We start from the raw sequence: 19,032 nt of genomic DNA, 5'->3' as shown, positions 1-19,032 counted from the left end.
GGTGATTATAGCAAAGAGACCATGCATACATGTATTAATCCCAACTGTGTATAATTCTTTATCTTTCTTTCAAATGCCACGCACGACCTTTAGATAAGAGTGATGACGCAAAAGTACCTAACTCTAGGTAGGTAGTTAGGACTTCGAAAAAGGTAGGTACGCTACATGTAGTGGTCTACCGCATCTCTTTGTCCTTTGGTTCCGAATCACCCAGCCCTGTTTTTACCTTCCATCCAGATGTAGATATGTCGCAACACCACCGCACCATGTCGCATCCAAAGTTCCATTACATCCGAGACTCTCTCTCTCTCTCTCTCTCTATCATCCCGCGCTCGCTACTACGTATAGTGCCTATCTCCCGTTGCGGTATGGCGATTGGTCAATACACCACCACCCCCTGTGCCCCTGTTGGTGAGATCGATAAAGTGCCATGCAGAAGGATCTCGCTTGGCAAGCCTCACCTCCGAACTCAGACATGAGATTCTACTAGGCTCCTAGGGTGCACGTATCCCGCACCGTTGTCATGCGCGAGTTATGATTGTGGTGATGGAGTGTCGGTTTTCTATGAGAATGGAGGTGTTGATAGAAGCACGCGTGCCATATTACTATAGGTACCTATGCTTGAACTGGTATCATCATTATTAGATAGGTAGAGGTAGTTTGTTGAGCGGCAGCCTCTGCTTGGGTATCCAACTTATAGTCATCATCATCGTCTATTCCTTTATGTAGCGCCCCTCCACTCGTAATATCGATTGATGGTCAGTGGCTGCTGTGCAGCATTAACCGAACCCTCTAAATAGGCCACCATTCCCCTTTCCAGCCATTCCTTTATTCCCATGGACCGGCACTTTTAGGGCTTCCATCGGAAACCAGGGTGCTTGTAATCCAGATCTTGAATCTCTTGCTGTGACATGCCCGTCAGCTCCTCCTCGGCGTTGCGCAGCTCGCGCTTGGTGTTATCCCTCTTCATCCAGATAAGCAGGCAAAGGGCAATGATGAGGGTGCCGCTAGACGCAGCGAGATTGATGCCGTTACCGATGTGGTACTTGGGGGCGTCGAAGGGCAGGAAACTCCAGGTGGCGACAAGACCGCCAACGTTGCCCAACATGACTAAAGGTGGGGAAGCAAAACGATTAGCTTTTGATTGCAAGAAGAGAAAGGCTGTGATGGGAGCAGATGAGTGTCATGTGGGAGCTTTACCATTGTAAGCGATAGCGCTACTCCTGGCAGTATCGGAGACGACGTTGGCGCTGACTTGGGAGTTGGTCAAGGGACCAGCGGCAAAGACAGAAGTGCTGACGAGGAAAGCGGCGCCGTATCGGATATGTGCGTTTTCGGTAGCCAGGAACATAATGTAACCGACCATAACAAGTGGGCAACAGGCAATGATGATGATCTGGCGGCGATCAAGCCGGCGGCTGATGAGAGGCATCAGGACGGTAAAGAAGCCGCCGACGACGTAAGGTGGGACAGTTAACAGCTGCTTCTGAATAATGTTCTTAGTCGGGTAGATGGTAGCGACGACGGTAGGGGCGAAGAATGCGAGACCTTGGACGGTGATGTTGTTGAGGAGGAAGGCGAAGCCGGTAAAGAAGACGACGGGGTTAAAGATGCCGCGCTTGAGCTTCTTAGCGTCCATCTTGTCAATAATCTCGGTTTGGCCAATACGCTCCGACTTCACACGGGCAATGGCCAAGTCCTTCTCTTCCTGGCTGAGCCATTTGGCGGTCGCGGGGTGGTCGGTGAGAGTAAGGAAACCAATAAGGGACAGTCCAACAGTAATGATGCCCTCGATACCGAAGATCATTCTCCATCCATGAAGACTACCGAAGTGGTCGAGTTTGAGAATTCCAGACGCCAACAGGCCACCGAAAGCGCCGGCCAGAGGGGACATGACGATGTACAGCGATAGACGTAGAGTGAGCTCGGATCGACGGTACCAGCGGGAAAGATAGTAGGCGATTCCGGGCATCATGCCAGCCTCGAAGACCCCAAGAAGAAAACGAACACCGCAAGCCTGGGAGAAGTTGTTGACGAATGCCATACAGACAGACATGATCCCAAAACCAAGCGAGGTCAGAGGGAGAAACCATCCTGGGCCCATCCATTTGCACGCGATATTTGCTGGAATCTCGAAGACGATGTAACCGACGTAGAAGATTGATAGCAGGGTATTGTAGTCGTATCCGTGTAGGTCCAGATCCTTCTCTAATTTGTCTAGCCTCGCATTTCCTGCAGTCCACTATCGTAAGCCCTGTGCCTTTCATCAATCCGGCTAGTGATCGCGTCGCTCACCAATATTGGCTCTGTCAATGAAGCAGAATAGGTAAAGGATTGCAACCGTTGGGATGATATAGAGATCGATTTTTCGTCGGAGCTTGGTCTCTGCCACTGGATCGAGTTCAACGAGAGGGTTGCCGTGACTGTTGGGTGAAGGTCAGCAGGATGAATGAGGAAACTGAGTAAGGTATTGAACCAACTGGAAGTAAGCGACTTACATGTCAGTTGCGGCCTGGCCCCGTTCGGCGCGGTAGTGCGCCCCTGGGGCATTTTCAAAATAGCCTTCCTTGGTGTCAGACTCGGACAAAGACTGCCTCCTCTTTTCCGAGGTCATTGTTTCCGACACTCCGGCGGCCATTGTGATGGCTGATGTACTGTCGACGAGGAGAAGCTGGCTCTGTTGCTGGAAAAGAAAAGCTGATAACCTGATGGGTGGAAGATGAGACACTCAAACGGTGACCTTGTGTGAGCGAGGTCGGTGGTGGACGAGTAGTAGGCGACAAGAAGGAGAGGTGGTGAGGTGAAGATTGTAGGAAGGGATTATGAACAAAGAACAATGTAGGGTGGCTGAGGCTGGGGAGGGCGGACGTAAGTAATGTACCTGTAGGTTACATGTAGATGCATGAAGGAACTACCGACATGGACAGTAGGAAGGGTTTATCGGTGACAGTCAAAAAAAAAAAAGAAATCCTTCGCCGATCACTACCAGGCTGACTAGACTGAGGTTGAGGTGTGCCTGCAAGCCAAGCTGGAGGGTCCCAGACCTATCATCATTCACGGTGACACGACCGACATCGTAATGGTGGTGTACATTTGCATGAAGAGTACCAGGCAAACGAAGCATCCAGGCTCCCCCCTCTCGTTCTGCCCTGTTCATCATCAATTGCCAAGTCCCGGATTCCAAATCATGGCCCGGTGTGGACGTGAGATTGACCAAACAAACGGCAATATTCCTCTGCTTGGCTCACACCCATGGTTCTCGTTTCCCGTCCCCCGCATGGCAATTGCACCAAGGGCAAGTTGTAGATCTGGCAGGAGGGTGCCTGAAGCAAACACCGTTGATAAAATTCAAAACGTCAAGCTTGACCAATAAAAGCGGTCATGGTTGTAGGTTTATCCAGGGTTCCCCAAAGCTTCAGTGTCATGATACGGGCCTGGCCGTGAAGGGGGTCCACTACCCCATGGGGAGGGCGAGTGTCAAATCCACAAAATCTCCAGTGGCCCGCTACTTGACCCCAGCAACCGTTTGGCACAAGAATATCTCTCCAAAACTCCCATAGCCCCGGGCAAAGAAACAGGCTAATGATGAGCTTGCCGGAGCGTTATTCTCTTTTGGTTAACACCATTGAGATTGGTAGTGGTGGTGGACGAGTAAATCGGCTTTCTTGTAAAGTTGGAGAGCGGGCCACTCCCCATTTCTGGTTCCCCAGAAACTTGGCGCCGCTTGGTTTCCCCGCATCCTCTCGAGCCTCCTCATCGACGGACCAGGGCTCGACCACGTTTCCTCACTCAACACGTTTTCATGATCAGAAGACAAAACTAAACAGAGTGTTGAACTCCACTGCCAACGATCCAGCATAGCCGTAGATCTAGTGCCAAGAGCCTTTCTTGGGTTCTCCCGAGCTCATGTGACTTTTCGCAGCTGCGTCCATCATCGGGATCCCCAACTTCGAGGTGCCTCGGCCTACTCCATTTCGCACACCAGCCTAGAGCTTTAACTAGCCCGGTAGCGTGTATTGGTCGGTAGGTCAGAATAGTGCCCGGCAGCAAGGAGAAAAGGGGTGAGGCTGAAGACAACCACCACTGGAACACCTTTACCTATTCACAACAGAGGTTCCCTTGCCCGCTGTCATAACTGACCTAAGCCTCTTGAGATGACACCCATGAATGTTGAAAAGCCATCTTGATGGTACACTTGCCCTCCTCTGGAAAAAGGCGTCTCTGCATAGCTCACTGGAGCTTCGCTGTTCGTGATGGCGATTTGCCCCTTTTCCGGGTTGGCTGGCATCGCAGAGAGCGGACTATATGCATCGAGTTTTTCCTTGCGGCTGGGCCGAGGACATTTGCCGTCGTGGATCCTGCTTTGCTTGGACAGTAACTTGGGCAACCCAGAAATCTGGACTGATCCCCAGTCCAATGTCACATCCAGCTTGGATCGTACTAGGATCTTAGCCAACACGAACGCTATGCACGTAGTGCGAGACCCAAGCAAGCCGAGGATGCGACAGCCAATGATGGCATTGCCGGATTGTGCGAGGGATAAATCTTTAAGCATAACTTGGCCCCTTTTCTTGTAGTCATAGTCGTGGCTGACAAGGTATTTGATCGAGCTGGCCAGCCTCAACATTTTGGGAGTCATGGAGACGGAAGCCTCTTGGAATATGCTCAAGTCAATTTCCTTAGCCTAGTATCGAAAAGGTTCAAGTCAAGGCCTCGGCGAGCAAAATGAGTCCGAATCTAACCGTTCACTCTCACCCCCGTTGCTGGAGGTCACTCGGAGAGGGGAAAGGGGCGAGAACTCAATTGCTGCTTGACAACCAAAGGAAGACAGCAATTCAGTGACGAGACTTCTGGAGATCCGATTGTGGTATTCCGGATTGCCTGATACGAAGGTCAGAGATAGCGATCGTTGACAGAGACCGACTGGGTGATGATATCCGCCCATGCCGACTGTTTCTCAAAAGACACTCAGCTCCTTTTCCAACGAAATCAAACTACTTGTCCTCTTGCTCAAGCTGTAACATTGAGTATATCGTGACAATAGTCATCGCCGTCTCTTTTCCATGTTGGAACGTTAAGGAACACGATCGTTGCTGGATTGCGCCTGCTCTTGTACATCGACGTAGACGACTAAGAACCTTTTCTGGGTGCCGGTTGTAAATCATAGTACCCAGACTGAGAGAAGTAAAATCAGGGCGACATATTTGCGCGGTTCTGCATATTACCGACTTGCCAATCTTGAAGGTTCTTCGTTACACAGCATCAGTCAACCCAGTCGTTACACGACTTGAGGTGAAGACAAGATGACACTGCAGTATCGCAAACTCGGCAGTGGTGCAGGCCATTTGCCCTATAGCTTGCCGACCCAACATGAAGTCAAGGATGGAGTTGTCTCCATAGTCGGCTGTCAGATCCGGAACTGGGCTCCTCGGGTGACTGTTTCTCGGGTTTGCAGCCCCTTGCAGCTCTCAAGGTAGGTATCGTCGGACGGCGTTGGCTGCAGCAGCAGATGGTTCGTCTTGGTAGAAGCGGACACCTGCCGCAGAGCCGCATCCTTCGCTGAAACCTGACTACATGGTACTCAAATTGAGGCTACCTCTAATGATGTGCCGGAACGACAGCATGGTGTGACGCTGAGTAGGTATTCGAGTTCGGTTTTAGAGATGAAGGCGCATCGAGCATTATGATGCCGTCCTCTGACCATCGAATCGTTCCCGCAAAGCCATCAAACAGGCACCGAATACACCGTGTTGAGACGAGTTGAGTAGCTTAAAGAGAAGATCCGCAGAGCCCAGAGAGTCTCGAGTCGTGCCGGTGTAGATACCTGGCGGTGGCGTGTATGTCTTTTTCTTTGATGGCAGCTCGGGAACCACATCTTGCGCTATTGTCTGGCAAGACTCGCGAGGCCAAAGAAGACAACTGACGAGGCCTCGGAACTCAACTCCGAGTATCAGGCTGTGTTGTAAGTGGATGCCAGAATCTTAGTAGGTGGTAGTCATCCCAGTCGTTTAGAATAGGCTGTGGTGTCTTTGGTGTTTCTAGCGAGACTCTCCGATGACGGCAGCCAATGCTAACGGAGGCTTACATGATGATTTGAAAGAAAGAGCGATGATGAATATCCAGAAGCGTAGATGAAGATGGATGACGTTGATGGACCAAGTTGAAGTTGTGAGAAGGAGAAACTTGAGACTGAGAGATTCTGATGTTGAAAAGACATCATCCATGTCTTCAGCTGGCTCCGCTCTTGCAAATCCGGGGTTAAAGTGGGGTGTTGGTGGGGCTTCCCGCGGCCTTATCGTCCCTTATCGTGAGACTGGCGGGGGAAGAGGGAGGGGAACCGTAGGGGCTCCCCCGTCTCTGGCGGTGCTAGGTCGGTAGTGTACAGTATCCCTCAGCCCCTGAAGCTCGCTGTTTGTCTCCGGCTGTCTTGAAACAGCCCCAGGGCATCTACCTCTAGATAGGGGCCCCTACCTATAGAGGGAGGTAACTTTTCCTCTCCTTTCACGGCTTCGATCCGGGCAGCGAGCCCGTCGGGGTGACAACCAGGTGTTACACCTACACGCAGTACCGGTACGCAGGCTTTGGCTCAGTTGGTTCCATGGCGGGACCTCGTGCTTCCCGTCACCTGCCCTGGCTCACCGAAATCACTTGTTTAAGCCTTAACTGCGGTAAGGTAGCCTTGCATCGACGGGGTTTCCACATCTGCACCGCTTGCTGATGGAGACTTGCGTTGGCTTATTCACAGCCTATTACCTCATTCATCGTACGAACATCTGAAGCAGCTACACAAACACCTGCTTCTCCGATGCACCTCGTCTCCTCTTCCTTGTCATCCAAATAGAGCAACTTTTCTACTTGGTCACCTCGACCTCGAATTGAACGATTCTTTGTTTCCTTCTCACTGCTCGTTCTGTGAAGACGTAAAGTAAAAAGTCCTTTGACCGCATAAGTATCGAGCCCCGACTTCGATTCATCGCCGAACGAGACTCGACTCAACAACCCGACGTTCTGGTACTTTCACGAATTCGCGTTTCCCGGTATCACCGGGAATCAAGGCTGCTGTCAACATGTTCGACATCTTGCCCAACCTACTCTCGTATGTCAAGTCCTCCAAGCACGGCTTTGCGCTGGGCAGGCAGCTTCGTGTTGCTCGCCATGCGCTGCCCCGCCGCCTTACCGTTTGATGTTTCCATCAACTAACACAAGGTGTATCGCGACACAGCTCTGTCGCCTCCTTCCTCTTTCCCGTTTACGCCAGTTACAAAGCTCTCAGGAGTTCAGATCCGGCCCAGTTGACACCATGGCTTATGTACTGGGTCGTCATCTCCTTCGTTGTCCTCGTTGAATCGTGGGTTGGTTGGTTCTTGGTGTGGTAAGTTCGATTCGATGGAAGCATCATCTACCCACCGACAGCCATTTCAGCAACAATACTGACATGACCCTTTTGCGCTACGCTAGGGTCCCCTTCTACGCCTTCATGCGCTTTGTCTTCCTCCTCTACCTAGTCCTTCCCCAGACCCAGGGTGCCCGCGTCATCTACCAGACCCACATCGAGCCCTGGCTGGAGGCCAACGAAGGACAAATCGAGGACTTCATCGCCTCGGCCCACGAGCGTCTCAAGGCCGCCGGCCTTGCCTACCTCAAGCAAGCCATCGAATACGTCAAGACCCAAGTCCTCGGCATGCCTCCTACACCGCCCGAGCCCGCGTCAGCCTCCTACGGCGGCGGCGCTGGCGCCTCTCAGACTGCGCAATCCTATACCCAATCCCTCCTCGCCCGGTTCAACGTACCGTCTGCTCGCCCGGGTGGCGCTAACAACGCCGCGGGCGGCGCTCTTGGAACCGATTTCTATAGCTTCCTGTCCTCGGCGGTGACCGCCGCCAGCAACGCTTACTCGAACAAGGGTTCCGGCACCCAATTCGACCGCGACGTCACCCCCACCCCGGGCACCGGAGGCGGAGCTTCCAGCCTCGTTCCCGAGAGCATTCGCGGCGTGGACGCCCGCATCTCTTTCATCGAAGCCCAGCGCGAACGTCTTAACACGGTCCTCAACGCGCTCGACCGCGAGGCATCTCAACTCCAGAACAACCAGCAGCAGAGCGGCGTGCCGGGCTTCAGCTTCGACGGCGCCGATATTGGACTCACTTCAAGTGCTGGCAACCCTTGGCAAGGTTCAAGCTCCCGCAGCGGTAAGAACTCGCGCTCCATGAGCGAGCACAGCAGTGTGAGTGGGGGTGGGCTGAGCCGCAACCGGTCCGAGGCGGACTTTGAGAAGCTCGAGGCCGAGAGCGGCGAGGAGGAGATTATGGATGACAATGGGAGGAGGGTGAGGCATAGGCCGGGGCCGAATGCTCAGGGAAGCAGCGGTTGGTTTGGCTGGGGTGCTGGTGGTGCCGATGACGCTGCTGCTGCTAAGAGCACTGGGGTTGATAAGTAGGCGACGATGACAACGACGGCATCTGGTATGCTGGTTTTCGCTACGACCTTCCAGTCAAGTGTGCATAAAACTGCCGGGACAAAGAGTTCCGTATGATAACCCCAAGGATACAGTCATCCTGGACTGGGTTACAACGCCAGGTTTACCACTGGACGTTGGAGGTTGCCTGAGGAAAGCTTGGAAACGGAGTTGGGCCTCATAATTCACTGTACACGCAGTAGGCAAGGCTCTCGGTGTACCAGATATGAGAACGCCATCCAAGCCATCCACCAACTTCACAACTGATCCCGCTTGGGACAGGCCCGCTTTCATTAGAGGTTAACCCTCATTCCCATGTGAACTTTGTCTTTTGCTCCTTGTTGCCTGTTGGCAGTCATGTTTGCTCAGTGCCATCGTGTGTATTTGGGCTCTTATACGTACCAGTGACACACGGGCTGAAGTCCTGCGATCTGCATAGCGAAATATCAGCGTGCGAGACATGCACTTGAGGGTTTAAAGTACGCACTCAAAGCGCCGAGGAAGTGCAGGGTAGGCTAGTGGATGTAGTGTAGACGGTAGTCGAGTAGCTCCATTCGTTGCGCTCTACCGTATGTCACAGACAATCAAGAACGGAAGCTCCGAACAGAAATCCGTATAAGCTGCCTTTTAACATTCAGCGGCTGAAGTGCAAATCAAACTTCCCTCCATCGTCAGACCAATCCAGTGATGCGAAAACTAGCAACAGGTACTCTAAGGGTATCTTTCTATGAGTTTAGAGGGTAATGAAAATGCAGAGACGAAACATCGCTGACCGCCCGCTCGCTCAAGGCTTAATAACTCTATGTACACCATGCATACGCACCTATGTCCAGGTTGACTCTCATGACTTTCACTCCACATCATCCTCGGCAATCGCAGCTCCCTCCGGGGGCGTGAAGAGCTCGGTCCCATTTTGGGACTTCCAAGCGTTGGCGACATACTTTGTATGACTACCACGGGCACAGAGCTCGCCCTTTTGGTTGCGGAAAGTGACGGTGGTGTAGGCAAGAGTCTTGCCCACTGTTTAGTTGTTGATAATGGAGGTTAGTTTTGTCAATAATTCATGTTGCTGATGCAAGGGGCAGGAAGAAAGACTTACTCTTGTCACACACAGCGGTTCCGGAAATCTTCTCGCCGACTTTCCCACCGCTACTAAGGTAGGTAACTGGTTTTTTTCATATACATGTTAGTATTGTGTGTTTGCGGAAAGCAGCACATAACCGGGCTGGAATTCGTTTGTCCGAGTAGGCATGAAGTCTCATGGAAGGAAGGAACATACCGTTGAGATCCGTCGACACACCGGTGGCGTAAAGTCCTTTCGAGGCTACGGCCAGAGAACCACCGAGGTCAACCATGCTGGCGATGGTTCCACCGTGGATGATCTTCAGACGGTTGGTGTGGTCTTTGGTAATGTCGAGTTCAAAGTCGACCTTGCCTTCGGTGGCACCGGTTACCCGGAGCTAGTTTGGTCATGTCAGTTACATGTTCGTTGTATTCATGCAATTCTGTGGTGTCTTTAGCCTACATGAGGTCCGAGGAGTCTGCAAAATTTGGTGAGTTTTATGTCTTGATCTCTTCTTGAAAGACCATGGTGATGTGTCATCACTTACCTCGGCTCAAGACCGGACTCGGCCATGAACGACTTCAGGACCTAACATGCTGTCAGCAACCGAGTCAATGCAGCTGTGAAATGAGTCCCTGAACTAACCGATCTCACGAATCTCGCTGGTGGAAGCTTGGGTGCCATTTTCTGTTGCTGTTGACCTCGAAATAGGAGACGATGTAAGAGAGATACACCAGGTGTGCTTCAGATGCGGTGTCTGGACTACCTCTAGGTGGACTTGGGGACGGAACACTGCTGTGAACGCCGGAAATCACCACCCGGGACAGGCGCTGTTACAGTGGCTTTAGGAGCCGACTGGCCGACCCGGGGGACGGTGGACAAATGCCGGACAGTGGAACGGTGACGTCGTAACAGGGACTGGTAGTGCCTGCCACGAGGGTCCGAAGTCCCCACTTATGCTTGGTGACCACCTGCAAGGGCGCCACGGGGCAGGCAATCCTCGGCACGTAGTGTACAACGCAGTGATCATCAACAGCCTTCAAGGTCTTCTTTTGCACCTTGGTTACGCCTTTCACCTACAAATGCCACCGGCTACACCATTATCGCTCGACTCACTGGGTACCGAATAACCGCATACTCGATTCATCATAAAATACACTTCCGTTGGAATCACACTGTTCACCTGGAAGTTGGTTTTGGTCTCCATATCTGCCATCAGAAGTCGACCAGTAGCATTACATCGTGATCCTCTCGACGAGCCATCTGGACTTGACGGCATTCGAGGCACTACATTTACCGAATATTCGACTTGACCTTTCACATTGCCAGTCACATAGCGATAACGAATCTCTATTAGCGGCCCGTTGTGCCCGCTCGTCTACCCACCATGTCACTCGGCGGACAACAGCTCCTCGAGTACTTGGAGAAGCTGCCAGGTACAGCTTTTAGGAGACTGTACCAGTCACCTGCGACAGCTTTGGCCATCTTCCGCCGTATGCTGTCTTATCATGGTATGCGATTGTTCCTCGCCTCAGATACCGAGGCCTTGGACACCGAATCTCTAGGCATGTAGCTAACTCCTTTGTCCCTCGATAGCCAAGGTTATTGTCCGAGGTCTACTGTACATGCCCGACCCATTCCCGTTAACCTCCCTTGACATATGGTTCCCTCCAGAGGGCGGCGGAAAGATACATTGCGATCGCACCATTGCCGCTCTCCGATCCCTCCACATCCTCCAGGTCTCACCACCAAGCAAGGACCGAACCCAAGAAATCCAAATCACGGCGAGCTTCAAGAAAGGCCTACAACTGGCCTTCGAAGGCGGCGGCGAAGATGGCAGCTTTGGCGTCCCTAGTTCTCTCCCCGTCGATCCCTCCATTGACATCGCCTACCTCGATAAGTACGCTCGGAAGAAGTGGGACGACATCCTCCACTACGTTGTCAACAGTCTTGGGGTCCACGGCAGCTCAGAAGGGGTCAGCGGACCCAAGGCCAGTGTGAAGGAACTGCTCTTGGCCGGACGCCTCGTCGAACGACGCCCCGACACCCGTACAGGAATCGGAATTACGCAAGCCGGTTTCACCTTCCTCCTCCAGGAGTCCAACGCCCAAGTATGGACGCTCCTCCTCCTCTGGCTCGAAGCAGCCGACCACACGGCCGACTCGGGCATGGACAGCATTGACATGCTCTCCTTCCTCTTCATGCTCAGCTCGCTTGAGCTCGGAACTGCCTATGACACATCAGCCCTGACCGAGACGCGGCGGAATATGCTTCCCTCGCTCGTCGACTTCGGGCTCATCTACTTCCCGCGCGACACGCGCCAGTTTTTTCCCACCCGCCTGGCCACCACACTGACCAGCACCGCCTCGGCCCTGCGCACCGTCTCCTCGGCTTTCACCGCCGCGACCGCCAACCCCTCGGGCGAGCCCGGCACCACGACCAGCACCAGCGGCGGCCCCGCCGCCACCCCCGACAAAACACAGACAGCAGCCAAGGGCATCATCATCGAGACCAACTATCGTATCTACGCCTACACCACCTCCCCGCTACAAATCGCCGTCCTAGCTCTCTTCTGCCAGCTCAACATGCGTTTCCCCAACATGGTTTCGGGCCGCCTAACCCGCGACTCCATCCGCCAAGCGATTGGCTTCGGCATCACCGCCGACCAAATCATCTCCTACCTACACGCGCATGCTCATCAACAAATGGTGCGCGAAGCCACGGTCACGGGTAAACCGGTGCTTCCCCCGACGGTGGTGGACCAGATTCGACTTTGGCAGCTGGAGAACGAAAGGATGCAAACCACGGCGGGTTTCTTGTTCAAGGACTTTGAGAGCACGGAGGAGTACGCGGCGCTGAGCAGGTATGCGGAGGAGATTGGCGTACTGGTGTGGAAGAACGATAAGAGGCAGCTCTTCTTTGCCAGCAAGCATGAACAGTTGAGGGATTATCTGAAGAGTCGGAAGAAGGGGGAGTAAGGGGCGGGTTTGTAAGGGAGGGTAGGGTGGTTTGAGTTCGGGGGTGGTTCAGTATGGTTGGAATGAACCCAAGTAGGTACCTCTTATGGGTGGGTGGATGGGTAGGCGATGGGGTCTTGCATCGTAAAACTTTTACATCTGTGGGCAGGGCAGGATCAACATTTGCATTGAAAAAAAAAGGAGTTTTGGCTTGGATGGGTGGTTTGGCTTCACGCGATTACCGCAGTTTATGCTGCGTACAGGAGTTGGGGATAAAAAGGGCTATAGTCAAAATACGAGGTAATGGTCTGGAGATAGGAACGACCTGCTTGAAAACAATGAATTCAACTTCACCATACACGTACAATCTTGACTTTGGCAATGGATTGGGAACGGCCCTTCAAGTCATCTGGAGATGTGTTAGACGAAACCGAAGAGGTTTGAAAAGGGTGCTCGAACAAGCCAGCCTGCTCATTGTGCTACACATCTTTGTGATATACACCTATGGATACGCCATCCTGGCTAATAGGAGCTCAATCACAGGATTATTGGCGAGGGACTGATTATACTCGTCTGTGATTGCACTAGGACCAAAACTCGAAGTCTGATCGTCAAGATATGTCATTACAAGGCTAACTAACATTTATTGGTGTTACCATTATGAGGCTCAAAGCATGTATGAATGCCAGAAATGCCCTCTACAACGCCGGACCTTTGCCTCTTACCCTGGGTATGTGAAGCGGTAAGATGAGGTCGGAAACCGAGAAAATACTCTCTAGAGAAGTCCGACCATGCCTGTTACCATGGATATCTAAAGCGAAATGATTATGCCCTTGTCCTGTACTCTCTTCCCTCACTCTAAAAGGAAACCGTAATGCTTGCTCTGTCTTTCAAGCCAATAATGCACATGCAATAATAGTACAGCTCATAAATCCGTTCCATTGTCCATTCATCGCTGAGAACATCCATCATCTGCAAATAAACGTTGACGTATGCTCACGCAAGGCTCATACGATATTGGTACCGTTCCTTCCTGACCTCGTTGTCTGCTTCAATTCCGCGAACAGTCCCGTGCCTCTCATGTCGATGACCATACGAGCTCTGCTCCATGCTATCAACCTTCATGCTGGCTGATCTTCCGTGGGCAAACACTCTCCTCGGCACCTGAAGCAGTGATCGCTCCGTCTTCGAGGGCCGGACCTCACTTTGAGGTTGTCCAAGGTCCACATTGAGGCCAGTGGTGATGCTACCTCCACCTGAACCAGCAGGCAGAGACCCCCTGCTCCGTCGACTCCCAAACAAACTCCTGCCAAAGACGCTGTTTTTGAAGCCACGTGGACCATGCATGGTACCACCCTTTGGAAGCAGCACCTCTCGCTGTGTTCTTCTCGCATAGTCCTGTTGCCAAGCATACAGCGAGTTGCGTGCCTCATCCGTGACACAGCATGCCTCGAGATGAACGAAAACGCGACGACATCTGTTGTCGTCATCCGTGAGAGCAGTCGCATCCGCAACTGTCACTCTTCGAAGCATGGCTTCCCTCTCCTTCTGTGCTTTCGCCTGGGATTCGCTCATAATCCTGTTCGGACGGTCGGTGTTCTTCATCCGAAAGCTCATCGACGAGCGGTTGTTGTAGTCCGTCGGTGGGTGAACATGAATGACGTTCGAAGACTCGGTGAATGAAAGTTCCGGCAAGGGCCGTCGGGGTAGGATCCTCGAAGACTCGGATACGGGAGGTTCCGGCAGGGGCCGCCGAGGAAGAATCCTCGAGGATTCAGACCTAGGGATGACGCGAGTAGGTATCATAGAAGGGGATGGAACCTTTGGATTGTACGTCTCCTCGTGCTGCACTGTCTTGTATACTGCAGGATTCCGTTCACTGACGTAGGTGCTAGACTTTCTCGAACTCTGCAGAATAGCATCGGTGGTGGCTGAATGGGGTATGCATCTTATATAGTGAGGTATGTGTCTATTCTCAGTCGTCTCAAGTCCGAGCTGGTCAGCATTGGGGTGCATCATTGCAGGAGTGTAGAAGCTGAGATCCCTAATGGGCACGATACGGCTAGAGGCGTATACGGAGGTAGAAGGGTTGTTGAACGCCGATGCAGGGGGCGAGGGGGTGGTTGTCGAGTTGTTAAGATCACCAGACGTCGTAGACAGGAATGTATGCGCCTCAATAATCAAATTGAGGTTACGAGGTCCTAGTATCTCGTTGTGGAACCGGTCATGGAGAGACGTAAAGCGCCCAGCCCAATACGCCGAAGGCATTGCCGTTGAAACAAACCGGGGATTGATCGGAAGCGGTGGCGGTGCTTCTTCACATGTAGGCGTAGGCTCCGTAGCTTCGGTTGAAGGACCTACGTTGTGGTCCATTGCTTTCCTACCAAAGCGAGAGGATAGTGAGGACCGGGAACTCTTTGCTGTTGCAGTTGATGACGAGTTCTGGAGATCCTGGGGACTTGCCGTTGAATGACTGAGTAACGAACTGCGGGAGAAGGTATGGGTAAGATTTGACAAAACATTGAAAGTCCGTGATTTAGAAATGCCTTGCTTTGTTGATGCTGGAGTAGTGCTTTCTTCCTGAATCCGCTCGGGTGGTTTGTTCTCATTGTTCTGTTGCTTCACCCGGCCTGTGAAAGACGGGATACGTGTGGTACATCCCACGTTGCTGTCGTCGTCAGACGAGTGAATCACACCCTTTGTCCTCAGTGGCTGTCCGTCATGGAGATCTAGCCCGGATGTGTCGCTGGTATCAGCATTTACTGTTGATGGCAGCTGTTCAACTTTGGGTGGTCTGTAAAGCGACCAGCGGGACCCTCGTCTCTTCGGAGTGCTGTTTTGAATGTTATGCTCCATTTCAGAAGTTTTAGAGCCCAGATAAGGCCCTTGATGCATTGAATTCTTGCTAGGAGGGTCAACTTCTTGAAGATGAGGAGCAGTATGTTGTAGCACTGGCTGGCGAACAAGAGCCAAACTCCGACGACCTCAAACAAAGCGCAAAGAACGAACAGGCCCGTGCGCTTCACAAACAAAAGCGGTACTAAGGTTGAGAAGAGCACAAGACGAGATGTTCCCCTAATCACGGCGTTGAATGTGAGAAGTAGGACCCAAGTGACTTGGACGATTGAGGTTTCGTTGCTGTGAACTTCGTCGTTGTGAATGGTGTTGTTTTGGATGTTGTCTTCTTGGGACTTTGGTACGGAAGGTCGAGATCCTTCGCTGTATCGTACGGTCTGTTGCTTTGATGACCTAAAATGGTCCTTCTCTGCGAGCTCGCTGCCCTCAAGATGTTCGAGACAATCGTCTGCCGTGGCGGTAACGGAAACAAAATGGATAGGGGGACCTGATGTTGACAAGGGTAGTCCCTTCAGCTTTGGCAAATTGCGATATGCTTCGCCGCGAGCGTTGCATATAGTCTCGAAGTTGGGTGGAGGGTTGATTGAAGACCAGACAAAGTAATTGTCTGCTTCCGCCTTGGGGGATTCGACTTTGACCGCGCCTTTTGCTGGGAAGCGCGAGCAGTTGTTATGACCCAAGAGAACTAGCTCCGTGCCGTCTGATTCTTCGCTGTCTGACTCCTCGAAACAAGTGCTCGCAATCCAAGGCGACGCGAGAAGGGGTGAAGCGTAGCGCAGTGGGGTGCCAGACTCGATCTCCCCAGTGCTTGAGGATAATCTCCTGCTCATGGCGGCCAGGTTAGCAATGGAGAACTGACCAGAACGTGAACCGCAACTCTTCTGCAATCCCTTGATGTTGGGTACTGTATTGTCCAAGTGAAGTTTGAAAGGAAGATCCAGACAAGGTGATCAAGTTTCGTTCAGGTTGACACTCGAGAACAAGCAAGACGATCAAGGGAGAATGAAAGTATCCCAGTCCGGGACAAGGGAGGGGTCGAGTTAATACTCGATCCTTGTGTAGAACGTACCTTCTTTGGCGCTTAGACAGCAAAGATATCCGGATCAGTACAGGTACGAACCGCGACCAAAGTTGAAGTCGTGATGCGAAGGTTGTGGGTGCAGAGTGGTTGGTGGTGAGGAGGGGAATGGAAAGATGCAGGATAGTTGCGAGCCTGTCGTGCAAGAAAGCGGGGGAAGGAAGGGTAAACGGCGGAGACAGAGGGTGAAAAAAAAATGGAAGTCAACTCAAGACCTCGAGGGAGTCGAGGCCGGCGGCAGTGAAGGGTAATAGCTGCCCTGTACCTGACGGAATTTTGGATGACGCGCCATGACCTGGCGGCAGCGATGAGGTGCGCGCAGACCTGGAACTCTGGAGTCTGGGCTGGAAGTGGAATCCAATTGTAGTTTGGGACGAAAGGAGCTGTGTGACCGGATATATAGATAAGGAAGGCACGACCAATATACCTGGGCTTTCCACCTCAGACGAGCTCGAGTTGTGAATGGGAAGCGTATCTTATCCGTGAAGAGGTTTTGGCAGGAGCAAGAGCGAAATCGCTTCCTGAGTCGCGGTTTGGTGTTTGCGTGTTGTGCCTTCCCTTCCAGTGTCGCACACACAGCCGTCATGATTTGCCCGGCGAGAAATTCAGAACAAAAGAAATAGCAACGATAAAGCAGAAAATAGACTGGGATAGGCGGTAACCCATCGATGTCCTGACCAAGGGTCGAAACAGAAATGAAGGCTGGTGAGAGCTACGCAGAGTAACTCGAAATCAAATTCTTCCAACCATAATGCAACTGAACAACCGCTATTCGAATCCAGTGACCATGATATCGAAAGAAACACCACCCCTCATTGCTGATAGAAACTTCCACTCCTGGATTTTGGACTACAACAAACGCTTGCGCCTAACTCCTGATCTCTGGTTCGCCATCCGTTGCTTCTTCCCACCCTTCAATCTTGAATTTGAACGTTTCGTCCCCGGCGCCTCGGGGAATCGGGTTGCCATGGGCATCGAACAATGCACGTTCCCTGTACGTGACATTTCCATCCCAATCCACGAGGATGATGGTCTGCCGCTGCGTGCCGTAGAGACCAGTCTGGAAGCCGTACGGTTGGTTGTCTGGGCGGTTGACCGTTGTCAACGCCTCTGAAGCGCAGTCGTGAGGACCCTTTTCCTTGATTGTCCCCCGTTGACGGGCTGCCTCCATCTCCGCTTGATGCTGCTTGCCGCCAAAAGCGGGGATGAAGATGGAATTCTTGAGCAGCGGAATGCCCTCCTCGACATCGATACAGCGATCCACAGGGAAGTTGGTGGTATCCAGGACCTTGTAAAGTTCTTCTACTAGCACATCCTCACTGACGTCGTCACTTGAGGTAGCTTCGATGACTTGCTTCAGCTTTTCCCTTCCGTCCCGGACCTTGGGCCAGGTTAACTCGTTAACTTCCTCGCTCGGGCCAAGGAAGATGGCATTGCTGAGTCCGTATGTGCGATCCCGGTCCCCGCAGATCCATGGCACTCTGTCGATATGTTCGGCTCTGTTGGAGATGATGGCCAGGGGCTCGATGGCCTTCTCGGCTTTCTTCTTTCGAAGCTTTCCGCAAACGAGGGAGAACCCGCCAATATCCCTGGCCTCGCCGCTCCCAACCATCCGGCTGACAAAGTCCTGCACCGGCTCATCGGGATGCGCCGCTAGCCAAGCAGTCACCATACCCCCGCGGCTGCGCTTTCCAGCTATGGGATGTGCCGCGTCGTGAGTGTTCGTTTCGCGGTAGTTCGTAAGCACAGCCATGTGGCCGCCCTTGGTCATGCCGAGCCATGTTCCATGCTCAGCTCGGGCCAAATCCCGGCTGGAAATGACCTCGACTTTTCGGCAGTCGTACTCATGCTTGTCGGTAGAGGGCGATTCTGACAGTGCCGTCCACCAGTGAGGTTTGCTAGTTGGCCGAAGGATGTATTCATCTCGATTGTCGATAACAATGAGCGCGTATTTTGGGTGCGCAGTCGTTAGCAGAACGATGCACATTTTTGCCGGGATTTGTTTTGGGACGTTTTGATAAGATCAATCGCTTTCTCGGGAACTTTAAGGTTGAGATGGGCTGACTCAAAGCGAGCTATAGCTGGGTTGCTGGGTCAGCTCCCGGACGATGACGAATGTTTGGATATTCGATTTCGGACGAATGTACAAGGTTACGCCTTTCAAAAGTGACTGGGAACACTTGACCAAAAATGTGGTCGGCCTGGTCTGGTGTATTTATGGATGACCTAGAAATATCTAGGGGCACGGTTCATATTGGACAGCGAGCAACTTGACCAACCTTGATGGTTGTGGTCAACCGTTGTGGTTTAAGTACCTGATCTAACTTCTTCCCAGGCCGAGCCACCATGTGTCAACCTACTGTAGGTGACGCCTAGTGGCAAAGTGACAACGGCGAGAACGACAGGGCAGAAGATACTATTGAATAGGCTGAACGAAGAGCAAAAGGGCAGTGCTCTATACTACGACCCTATATTTTCGTTGGAAAGGGTGGACGATATCATTCGGGATGGTCTGGGTCTGGGCATTAGTGATGGCCTGTCAAACGGCCAATGATGATGACATGCTGGAGTCAGGCCACCAAATACATCATGCACTTCATGCGGCTGCCAAAGTCTAACCTCG

General features: G+C 52.4%; 7 protein-coding genes across 7 annotated transcripts; 2 read left to right on the top strand and 5 right to left on the bottom strand.

Annotated features, from left to right (window-relative positions):
- Nucleotides 1-691: 691 nt before the first annotated feature.
- On the bottom strand, nt 692-2,638 carry NEUTE1DRAFT_68887 (uncharacterized protein; the record flags this gene model as incomplete). The annotated part of the gene is made up of 4 exons (XM_009855996.1): nt 692-1,110; nt 1,201-2,232; nt 2,296-2,423; nt 2,499-2,638. 4 exons carry the CDS (start codon nt 2,636-2,638, stop codon nt 851-853), a joined length of 1,560 nt encoding a protein of 519 aa, XP_009854298.1.
- A 1,456-nt stretch (nt 2,639-4,094) lies between these two features.
- NEUTE1DRAFT_50393 (uncharacterized protein) lies at nt 4,095-4,627 on the bottom strand (the record flags this gene model as incomplete). Its single annotated transcript, XM_009855615.1, has 3 exons — nt 4,095-4,205; nt 4,235-4,396; nt 4,460-4,627. The coding sequence occupies 3 exons, from the start codon at nt 4,625-4,627 to the stop codon at nt 4,095-4,097; spliced, it is 441 nt and encodes a 146-aa protein (XP_009853917.1).
- Nucleotides 4,628-6,878: 2,251 nt separating this feature from the next.
- NEUTE1DRAFT_87570 (uncharacterized protein) lies at nt 6,879-8,835 on the top strand (the record flags this gene model as incomplete). Its single annotated transcript, XM_009855995.1, has 3 exons — nt 6,879-7,096; nt 7,223-7,372; nt 7,459-8,835. 3 exons carry the CDS (start codon nt 7,068-7,070, stop codon nt 8,435-8,437), a joined length of 1,158 nt encoding a protein of 385 aa, XP_009854297.1.
- A 470-nt stretch (nt 8,836-9,305) lies between these two features.
- On the bottom strand, nt 9,306-10,202 carry NEUTE1DRAFT_103784 (uncharacterized protein; the record flags this gene model as incomplete). The annotated part of the gene is made up of 4 exons (XM_009855994.1): nt 9,306-9,475; nt 9,555-9,620; nt 9,735-9,915; nt 10,164-10,202. The coding sequence occupies 4 exons, from the start codon at nt 10,200-10,202 to the stop codon at nt 9,306-9,308; spliced, it is 456 nt and encodes a 151-aa protein (XP_009854296.1).
- Nucleotides 10,203-10,905: 703 nt separating this feature from the next.
- NEUTE1DRAFT_87562 (uncharacterized protein) lies at nt 10,906-12,545 on the top strand (the record flags this gene model as incomplete). Its single annotated transcript, XM_009855993.1, has 2 exons — nt 10,906-11,029; nt 11,193-12,545. 2 exons carry the CDS (start codon nt 10,906-10,908, stop codon nt 12,494-12,496), a joined length of 1,428 nt encoding a protein of 475 aa, XP_009854295.1.
- A 926-nt stretch (nt 12,546-13,471) lies between these two features.
- Nucleotides 13,472-16,161, bottom strand: NEUTE1DRAFT_49489 (uncharacterized protein; the record flags this gene model as incomplete). The annotated part of the gene is made up of 3 exons (XM_009855562.1): nt 13,472-14,855; nt 15,172-15,187; nt 15,282-16,161. 3 exons carry the CDS (start codon nt 16,159-16,161, stop codon nt 13,472-13,474), a joined length of 2,280 nt encoding a protein of 759 aa, XP_009853864.1.
- Nucleotides 16,162-17,026: 865 nt separating this feature from the next.
- Nucleotides 17,027-18,582, bottom strand: NEUTE1DRAFT_124594 (uncharacterized protein; the record flags this gene model as incomplete). Its single annotated transcript, XM_009855992.1, has 1 exon — nt 17,027-18,582. The coding sequence occupies one exon, from the start codon at nt 18,394-18,396 to the stop codon at nt 17,278-17,280; it is 1,119 nt and encodes a 372-aa protein (XP_009854294.1).
- Between the last annotated feature and the right edge of the window lie 450 nt (nt 18,583-19,032).

This window comes from Neurospora tetrasperma (assembly GCF_000213175.1).
Source record: "Neurospora tetrasperma FGSC 2508 unplaced genomic scaffold NEUTE1scaffold_6, whole genome shotgun sequence".
Taxonomy (NCBI): domain Eukaryota; kingdom Fungi; phylum Ascomycota; class Sordariomycetes; order Sordariales; family Sordariaceae; genus Neurospora; species Neurospora tetrasperma.
Note: the sequence above shows the minus strand (reverse complement) of the source record. Positions and strands in the feature narration are given on the sequence as shown.